Genomic DNA, 10,599 nt, shown 5'->3' on the forward strand with positions numbered 1-10,599 from the left:
TGCTGAGGCTGCCCTAAGAGCCTGGGTTCCCATATCAAGAGATAGCCATCCTCCCACCCCCTTCCTGAGCACTCTCCCTCTTCAGTCTACCTGTTGTATTGTGTCCTATTATCTGTATTGTCTTATTTATCTGTATGCCTGTCTTTCACAATTGGGAGTCTTTCCTTCATTGTATTCCCAGAGACTGGCACACAATAAGTACTCACCAAATATTTATTGAATTAGATACTCTACCTGTCTATGTATGTGGAATCAGTGTTTTTTTTTTCTCACTAGAGTCAATCATTTGACTTCTTGAGATCCAAACTGATTCTCTTGACCTATCCCATCTAGGATTTAAAAAAAAATAAATTGTGTTTGTTTTTCCCCTCCTTAAACTCCTGCTGGCTCATAATGACCTTTGTCCCTCTCCCCCCCGCCGCCCCCCTCCCATCATAAAACAGCTTAATTTTTTCTCCCCAGTGTCCCTTTGAAACTTTTGGTGAGCTAGTTTTTTCTTTGACCCTTTATGACGTTATTATCATGTTTCACAGAATTTCTGGTCTTAGGGAATTTAAGAAACCCTGTGATTATTCCTATCACAAGACCGATTTCAGCCCTTGGCTCACTGCCACTTTCTCCAACGTGACTCGCATCATGTTGTTGGTGATTTCAATGTGCATATGAATGATCCCTCAGTAGCTTTGACTTCCTTTCCTCCAATATTCTTGTCCTGCACCATATCTCAGCCATTTGGCCCTCTCATCATACCCTTGACTCTGCGATTATAGTAACTGCAGGACCTTCGTAATCTCGATTTAAACCTCTAACCTGGACTTTTCAAATCCATGGATCCTGCTCCTTCTCTGTCCTTCCCCCCGTCGCTTCCTGTGCCCGCTGCTCCTCCAGTTTAATTCCATAAGAAATCATTAGCGTCACCCTGTTGTCTACCTTTGCCACTCTCCTGATGCGTCACTCTCACTTGGCTACATGACAACCTGGTTAAACCAAATTTTGTCTGCTTCTCCCTATACCTGTGCAGCCAAGTGTAGCTGGAGCAAAACACACAGCCATGTTATTGGTCTCACTCCAGTTTCATAATCACCACCCTCGGGTCAGCCATTGATGCCGCCTGGAAATCATGCCCTAGTTCCCTGGTCTGCTTACTCTTACACTGTCCTAGAGATTGTTCCATTTTTTCACTGTATCATTAAATTTTCTACAGTTCTTTTTTTTTAAGTGCCCACAAGCCATCTGCTTATGAGAAGTTTGCTGGGAATTGGTATGAAATATCACATTTTCTGAAATCCATTTCCCTCTCCCACCCCACGCTGGGCATTCGCCAATTGTCTAGGCCATAACCATCCTGTTCCCCACAGTCCCCCAAAGATCCGTGGCCTCAGCTCTCCGTCACACCTGTCGCATCCTCAGTATCCCATAGGCCTCGCTCTTACTGATCTCTCAATAAGCACTTGTCAAGGGAATGAGAATGGGAATGACTAGCAGCCTGATTTACTGGGCGGCTGCTATTCGAGGAGGCAAGCATCTGTTTTCATCATTTATTAGATTAAAAAAAAAGTCCAAATAGGCATTTAGCAGAGGAGAAGCACTTGGCAGGAGACAGGCAAGTTTGGGCCTTGTGATTCCAGGGACGGAAAGAACTGACCCCAGAGAGCTGATGCAGTCCTGGTGCATCCTGAGGTCTGAAAGAACGAAATTCTTTCTGAGCATTGCTTGGCGGTAAAGAGCATGAGCTTCAGAGCCAGACACGGTGGGTTCAGATCCTGGCTCCTCTACTGCCTAAGTTTGAAAGCCTGAGCTAGTTATTTAACCTTTCTAGACTCACTGTAACAGGGGAACAGTAGCAGTACCCACTCCCGAAGACAGGTGTGAAGAATAAATAAGCCAATACATGGAACTTACTCAGGAAACAAGCCCTGACACTTATTAAGTGCTCAATAAGCAGCAGGTACAAATTATTACATTCTCTTTTTGAGTCTTACAACTGCCTTGTGAAGTGTTATTATCCCATTTCACAGAAGAAGAGACTGAGGGTCAAAGACGTTAAAGAGAGGCTCAAGACCACGTGGACAGAAAGTGGCAGAGGCTAGACTTACACCAAGATCGTAGGACTCTACTGCTGTTTTGATGAGCATCTCGGAGTCCCTTCCAATCTTCTCATAGAGATTCACATCACTTCCTTCTCCAAACATGCCCAGACCGTCCCAGGCAGATGGCACCAAGTACAGTTACGCATACAGTTACACGGCCATGATTGAATTTAGCTGGAGGGAGGGAGGCTGATTAGCGTGACAAATCTGCAACCCTGAGAGGAGGAAGTAGTTCCCAGGCTGAACCCTGCTGGGGTGGGAATGTTGCTTAAAATCATTCTGGCTCAGGTCCACCTTCTCTGTGAGGACAGGAGACACTCATCTGCCCAACGTGCGGGCTTTGGGGTCAAGCTCACAGTGCTGGAAGGGCTGTTGACAAGGTCCAGACCATCGCATTATGGTTCAAGGGATGACATTTTACAACGTGCCCACAAACCCTCTTTCAGGTGCTTTTGAAAGTCTGTCATGAGGGTCCAGAAGGAAAATCGCTGTGTGTTCTTCTCCCAAGCTAAGGAGACAGGGAGGCTGTTTATCAGAACCAGTGTGTGAAAGGAACACACACAGAAGAGTCTGTTTTCTGGAAACTTCTCTCAGCAGTCCACATGTGGAGAAGCTGTGAGGCTCTGCACAGCAGGTATTTCAGAGTGCCCCAAGCATTTACAAAGCTCCTATTGTGATGCCAGCCGTAGTAGGAATTTTTCAAGGTGCCCACCATAAAATGGTAGAAAAGGCACCAAGCTTGACCTTAATGAGCCCTGAGGCCTCGGGGACATAGCGTCACTTCTCTGAGCCTCAGTTTCCCCTTCTGTAAAGTGAGTGACTTGGACTCTAATTGGCCCCTCTAGCTCTAAAGATTTTTATTAATATATGAGTCCGTGAACCAGAAGTTCAAAAGTGGTTACGCTCCCCCATAAAATGACAAAGATTTAGATGCTAGGATCTGTGACTCTATTAGCAGGGCCGAGACCTGCTCTGGAACTTTTGACCTGGTGGTTTTCGCCCACCTCCTTGAACTGACTGCCCTGACCCAGTCCCTTCCATCCGAAGCCTGCTCCACCCAAACTGCATTTAGTTCCACAAACGTTGACTGAAGACTCACTGTGTTCCCCAACCGCATCTCTGCACAGGTGAACGAGACTTGCTTCCCACTTTGGAGAATTCACAGTGAGACAGTAAGACCCTGACTTGCCAGAATTTCTTTTCTCCAGAGAGCTCTCTAGTTCCTAAAGCGGTGGTTCTGAGTGTCATCTCTGGACCAGCAGCATCAGCTTTACCTGGGAATTTGCTAGAAATACAAAATTTCAGGTGCCACCCTAGACCTACAGGGTCAGAAACTTTGGGGGTGTGGCCCACTGATCTTAGGTTTTAACAAGTCCTCCAGGGAACTGGGAGGCACCTCAAGTTTGAGAACCGCTGAACTGGCCCTTTCAGGACAAGCTGCGAGACTGTGACTGTGAACTATCAAAGGACCTGAGGAGACATCTTGAAGAAGACTCGGTCACTCGGGCTGCCAGGGTCCGTTTTCGACTCACAATCACAGCTCCCCTGGAACGTCCAACAACATTTCAAACCTTCGTGGTATTTTTGTAGATGTCCAGGCATTGTGAAAACTGCCCATTTGTTTTGACAGGGACTAATCCAGTTTAGTACATAATTCTCCACAAAACTTCCAGGCTTCCCTGTAAATTGATTGTGATGCTTGGTGGATGTTAATGCAGTGACTAAGACCCACAGCAAGAACCCTGGTCCGGGAGGTTCCAAAGATCTCCGAGGAAGAGTTCTGGGGCCGGGGAGTCCGCTGTCTCCCTCTCCCCTCGCTTCCCAGGAGCCTTCGTGAACATCCTCCTCCGCTGCAGGGTCCGAATCCCGTTCCAGTTCTCCTCAGCAGGCGGAGATCATTGGGCCACGTTCTCCCTGCAGGGAGTTCAGACAGCGGGTGCGGCTCTTGGAGAGGGGCATCTTTGTTCTTGGCCCTTGTCTTCTTTGCTGGGACGTGTGGGTCTGTCATCCACTGCCCCAACCCAGGGCCACGTGCTAGACCAGAGGCACCTTCATGAAAATTAGAAAAAGTTACGCCCTCCAGGTGCCCCTCAGAGTTACACAGCCCCTGGGGCTCAGGGCTGAGCCGGGTCATTTTCTTAAATTCTAACAATTATCCAGTGAGACCGGTATTAGTCTTGTCTCTATATAATTTTTCTTTTTCTAAATTACGAGATTTTCAGCACCTCCATTTTCTCATCTATCCAATGGGTATGTTACACCTAGCTCTTATCTCAAGAGTTTGCTCTGAAAATCAAATGAGATCATAGTGATGAAAGCCCACTGGAAAAAAAGATTTCAAAACATTATTATTTACTGTATGCCACATATTAAATTCACACAGCCCCCAGTGTTATATGTGGGTGTGGCAGAGGTTGGTTTCCTGCCAGGATACTGGTATTGGGAGATGCGTCCTTCCTTAAAATCGTAAAACTTGTGAGGCTGCAATGGACGAGGTGTGTGTGCAGGCGCTCAGGCGAGTCATGGCCTGGCAAGCTGGCCTGGACAGGATGACCTCATGGGTCTTTCTTCTCATTTTAATGACTGGGTTCACTGTTTCATTTTTGGCTTTCTCTCTCTTTCTTGCAGCTGTGGTGATTAGGATTTAGGGCAAGCATTTGGGATCACTTTTCTAATCCCTATCAACTGAGGATTTAGCTGCCAAGTCTGGGAAGGGGAGGAGAGACTCCCTCTGGCTGGAGGCTGGAGTTCAGAACATCTGAGAAATTCCAATGGGAATGCCCAGCTTCTACTCTCTGAGGAAGGAGGTCTCTCATCTTATTCAATAGCATCCTTTTCCCAGAATGCAGTGAATTTCATCCACGGACCCAAAGCCCTTATTAGCCTTCTTGCTTGGGTGCTCAGGGAATACATATGGCAGTTATGGTGGTAAGGGAGAAACTTAACATTTGTCTTTTTCCAGTCTAACTGTGTCCTTTTATTGAAGTGTTTCTTGGCTGGGTTCCTTCTCCATGTCCACCACTGCCCTGCTTGATATTAAGTCGCCCTGTCAACCAGATTAATGCAACAATTGTCTGGATCACCCACCTTGCACTTCACTATCACTCTCAATTGATTTTTTTTTTCTTTTTACATAACTTTCCTACAGGAGAGATAAGTTAAATAATATGATGCTAATCATATTATGCCCATCACTGTGGCATCATGCACAAATTTCTCAGTCTGAATTTAAAGGCCTTTTATAACTGGCTCCAGGCTACCCCTCCAACTTAATTCCTGCCTGCAATACCTAGCAGTTCCCCCATCACTTATTCTATTATCCACCAACTTCATGCCACCTTGGGCTCTCGTTCACGTGTCCCTCTCCCTGTGCGCCTTCGCTCAATTCGAACACTGTGCATCCATAGAGCTAGCTCATGTCCTATCTCCTTGATACCAACCCACTAATACCCCTGTCCTCTGTACATCCATGTCCGCACCACAGTTTCATACTAGCTGTTCTTTCATTCGTTACACTACTTGAGTTTTCCTACGTAGATTATAAGCTCCTTGACATCGGTCCCTAGCCTAAGTTTCTTCCACATTTCCTGCAGTGTCCAGGCAAACTTACGTGGCATACAGTAAATAATAAAATCATTTTGACCCTGACCAGGTGTCAAAAAGGTTTGCTCACCTAAAAACTGTATTGACAACTGTCTAATAACTAAAGTGTTCATTTATCTTACCCTTACATACCCTTAGAACTTTCCTAAGAAGCAAAAAAAACCCGATGAAGACTGGAGGTTTGAAAGATGATCCCCAGCCCTAGGATTTCCAACAACAGCCAACCTGCCCTGGGCCCTTAACACTCTTCTAATGCATTTGACCTGTCCTCTTTCCCCAGAGAGCTCCTGTGAGAATAAGCGGGCAGACCTGGTCTTCATCATCGACAGCTCTCGCAGCGTCAACACCCACGACTACGCCAAAGTCAAGGAGTTCATCGTGGACATCTTGCAGTTCTTGGACATAGGCCCCGACATCACCCGAGTGGGGCTGCTCCAATATGGCAGCACTGTCAAGAATGAGTTCTCCCTCAAGACCTTCAAGAGGAAGTCTGAGGTGGAGCGTGCCGTCAAGAGGATGAGGCACCTGTCCACGGGCACCATGACGGGGCTGGCCATCCAGTATGCCCTGAACATCGCTTTCTCAGAAGCAGAAGGGGCCCGGCCCCTGAGGGAGAATGTGCTGCGGGTCATAATGATCGTGACGGATGGGAGGCCACAGGACTCGGTGGCTGAGGTGGCCGCAAAGGCACGAGACACAGGCATCCTGATCTTTGCCATTGGCGTGGGCCAGGTAGACCTCAACACACTGAAGGCCATTGGGAGTGAGCCACATGAGGACCATGTCTTCCTGGTGGCCAACTTCAGCCAGATGGAGTCGCTGATCTCGGTGTTCCAGAACAAGCTGTGCAGTAAGTCCTGCCCCCGTGGCTCTTCCAGGGGCATCATTAGGGTGCATGTAGCCATCTTTCAGTGTTCATTCTGTGCTGCCTCGTCCCAGGTACTGTGCTGGCAAGGGGTGTTCAGCAAAGGCCGAGACAGACACACATTCTCTTGGGGCTTACGCCTGGCCAAGGAGACAGATATTAAGCATGTAATTATACAAGTAAGTAAGTACCGGCAGTTGTAACAGTGTAATGGAGGAAGAATTCAGGGCAGGACCCAACCTAGTCCAGGGTGCTCAGGGAGACTTCCTGGGGAAGGGACATTTAAATCCAAACTGCAGAATGAGTAAGAAGAAAGCAGTGAAGTTTTTCTCAGCACAGTGAACGGCCCCGGTATTCCCTAAGTTGGAATTCTTGAGTTAGCATAGGGATGAGAATGGGAGGACAAAAATAATAGCATAATTTCTTCTTGGCTGGTGTAGAAGACCAAGCGTTTTTGCCCCATGGTGCTAGCCGTGGGTGTTTTCTCCACTGACAAAGAGGCCCAGTGTATGTGGAGGGCCAGGTTGTGGTCCTTGTGCCCCACACCTGTTAAGATGGCAGCCCCCCCGCTCACTTCTTTGCAAGGGAGGCCTCACCAAGCCCTGAGCTGCTTTCTTCTACTTTAAGGTTCTTCCTCGCTCTCTTGCTTTCTAAGCCCACTCTCCTCAAGGCTTCTTCTCCCTTCTTTGCCAGACTCCTCCCAGTTCCCTCCGACCCGAGCTCCTGCCTCAGCTTTTTCCAGTGGGTCAACTTGCTGTCTCTCCAGTTTCCTGCTTCCGCAGCTGCCTTCTCATCCCTTCCACCTCCTGAGGGCAGGGTCCTGGGTGCCAACCCAGGCTCCACTCTAGTCCCCAGAAACTGGAAACGCGCCTCTCGATTTGGTAAACAGGGTGTAATCCTGCCTCTTCCGCCCCCATTCGTCCCTGTCTCCTCCAACTTCCATGCTGCTTTGATGGGAAAACAGAAGAAAGTATCTATTTTGAAATGACTAGTATTTCCCTCCCGGTTGAGCTTAAAGACCAGGCTTACCTCCAACTCCCCAGTAGCAGGAACTTGTCCCTCTGGGGGCTCTGAGGACCAATTCTTAGAATATGACAAAACCTAGATCCCCACGTGGCCCCCATCACAGCCTCAGGGAGAAAGAACAGGGCTGTTCCTGATGTGTCTTTTTTGAAAACCTCCTGCTGAGGAATAACCTCAGAAGTCAGAGACCCATTATTTCATGGCTACAAAATCAAAATATTTACTTAAAAAAAATCATTGCCATGAAGGAAAAAGAACTTTTTCTCTGCAGTGCCACTTGGAAAGTGTTCAGAAGTGCCATTTTCCCTGGCACAGCAGGCTTGTGTTATTGTGGTGTGCTGTGGCCTAAGTCACCTGGAAAACTTCACCCAGTAGAATGCCCTGCAAACGTTTTTAAGGTTTATGACTTTAAATGACTTCTGCAGAATTTATGTTCCCCTCTTCCTGGAAATATTTTAAAAGAAATTGGTTCCATAACAGTTTTGATGGGTTTATTCATTTGTCTTGGAAAATATTAATGGAGGAGTTCTTTTATAAGTGCTCTGAATTTATCAGCAGATGGAAAGGTAATATGATGAGGCTGAAGATATGGACTTGTCTGTAGAAGAACCTTCTCTGTATCCTTTATGTCCAGGCAGCAAAATGAAAAGGCAGTTTGAATTCCCCCCACCCGCTTCATTGTAATCTGGAAGCTCTAAGAAAACATCATTATTATGCCATTGGTTCGTTCATTTGTGTGGCCTGAGGACTGAATCCCACCCCTGTCCTCCCCCACCCTCTGCAGGGGACCAACTCCTCTCTCGCCACATTGCAGGGCTCTGCTGAACACACTTGTCAACTGTCTTCAAAGGCTGGGGAGGCCCCAGGGCCTCTATCAACTGTGCAGTTAAGACCACAGTAACTGACATTTATAAAGCACTTTCCCTCCTGTTTTTGCATTTGATCCTCATGAAAGCCTGGGGAGGCAACACAATACTATCCCTCCCTCTCTATAGGTTAGTAAACATGTTAAGTGAATTCCCCAAGAACAAATAGCCAGCAGATGGTGGGTTCTGCTTTCAAAGCTGTTGCTCATTTTACTCGTTTTAAGCAGGCCGGGAGTTATAAATTCCTCTTTTAAGGTAAACCATTCCATCCAGCCATGCTAGGTAGACCAGCTTTGAGGTTGACATTCCCATTAGAATTTGAGAGGAAGCCTTTGTAGGGCGAGGAGGAGCAGGCTCGAGTCCCCTGCCAGCTGTACAATGCTGAACAAATCTGTAAAATGGGAGTTTTTACCTGCAAAGACAGATGTGTGAGCAGGCATTATAAACTGTAGAGTCCTATCCACTATGCCCCGTATCGTGTGTGCTTATTATGGTCAGAGACATGGAGGACCAGCAGGCTGGGCATCATCAGGCAACAGCAATGAGCATCTTAAACATTTATTGAGCTACAGTCTGAGACTAACAGCTGATTTTGTGCTGGGCAAGGTACTTTCCATGCATTATTTCATTTAATACTTGTAACAGACTGTGAGGCAGGCACTGTTATTATCCCCATTTCACAGACGTGGAAACCGAAGCTCAGAAAGAATGAGCAACTTCAAGTAGCAGAGTTGGAGATTCAGACTGCAGTCTCTCTGGCTCCAGAGCTGTCACCCTCCACACGCCAGGCTGAGGGTTCCAGGCTGGGGGAAAACGCTCTCATCACAGAGAAATGGGCTGTTAGCTACACAAATTGTACACTTTGGAGGCCTTGGAAAGTCACCTAGCACTGTGAGACCTCTGATAAAAAAAATGCCTAGGTCTGCCCAGGGGCTCCAGGAGAGCTTTAAAGAGGATTTAATAATAATAATCACCAACATTTATAGATTTTAATATGTGCATGTGTTGTTTTGAGCTACTAACATGTTAACTCATTAATATAACAAATCTGTGAAGTAGGTGCTCTCATAATTCCCATTTTATAGAAAAGAAAAATCGAGAACCAGAGAGGTTCAATAACTCGTCCAAGGTCGCATAGCACTAAGTGGTAGAGTTGAGATGTGAACCCAGGCATTCTGGCTCAGAACCTACATCCTAACCACTATGCATTTACACAGACTTGAAAGATGAGTAGGAGTTTACTGCTTATGTAGGGAGAGTGACTTTAGTCAGCCAGGAAAGGAATGATATTTTCAAATGTTTTTTTCACTGTTAATTTTTGCGACCTGCTAAGGACACATGACCTAGAGTTTGAAAACTGCTGATGAAGGGCCGGGCAGGGAAGTGGAGGCCATGGTACACCCAGGAGCAGGACTGAAGAGGGAGGAAGGGCTGAAGCCCATGTGCTTTGGGCAGAGCTGAAAAGTGCAGATGGATCTGCAGCCTCCCAGTGTGATCGAGGCAGGATTCTCTATCATACAGTTAGGAGGGGATTAGGCCTGGAGCCAGACTGCCCTTGAGTGGGAGTGCTGGTTCTGGCTCTCACTGGCTGTGTGGATGTGAACTTGGACACAGTGGTGGCTTTATACCCATGGGCAGTGAATTCCCCCACCAGCCACAGCAGGGGCAGGGAGTGGGACTCCTGAGGTTACATTCTCAAGCCACCCCTGAGACCACTAGAGAATCTTGGAGACCAGGTGTCCTATGAATTGAGGCCCTGTCTACAAGATGATCAAAACATACACACCGTACAGTCTACCATTTTTGCCACCCAGTGAGAGAGGACAGAGAATTTAGAGTCTGAAAAATGTATGTCTATCCTGAGCCTTCTGAAGTCATTGTAACCTGGGTAGGACTGCTTTTAATTAACCTCTTAGTACTTGTTTTAGCAGCCTAGCCTGGTACCTGGAGCCGAGAGGCTGGCTGTTCCAACCCTAATAGCCCTGCATCCCCCACCCCACCACACCCCCCACCACCATTATTACCAGGCCCGGCACAGTGTAAGTCCCTAACAGTGTTCCTAAGACATACATTTCATTAACCAACTTGGGCAAAGTCTACCCTTATTGCAGCCCTTCAAGGCCCTGTTGTTAAGTAGGAGGGCAGATTGACC

General features: G+C 47.2%; 1 protein-coding gene across 1 annotated transcript in view; it reads left to right on the forward strand.

The window, feature by feature from the left end:
- The window catches only part of MATN2 (matrilin 2), a 122,222-nt gene that overhangs the window by 29,576 nt on the left and 82,047 nt on the right, over nucleotides 1–10,599 (forward strand). Inside the window, exon 2 of the mRNA XM_011372923.1 lies at nucleotides 5,974–6,543. Within this exon, the coding sequence (XP_011371225.1) occupies nucleotides 5,974–6,543 (570 nt within the window). The remainder of the gene's footprint in view (nucleotides 1–5,973; nucleotides 6,544–10,599) is intronic.

Source organism: Pteropus vampyrus, unplaced genomic scaffold (assembly GCF_000151845.1).
Source record: "Pteropus vampyrus isolate Shadow unplaced genomic scaffold, Pvam_2.0 Scaffold215, whole genome shotgun sequence".
In the NCBI taxonomy this organism is placed as follows: Eukaryota; Metazoa; Chordata; class Mammalia; order Chiroptera; family Pteropodidae; genus Pteropus; species Pteropus vampyrus.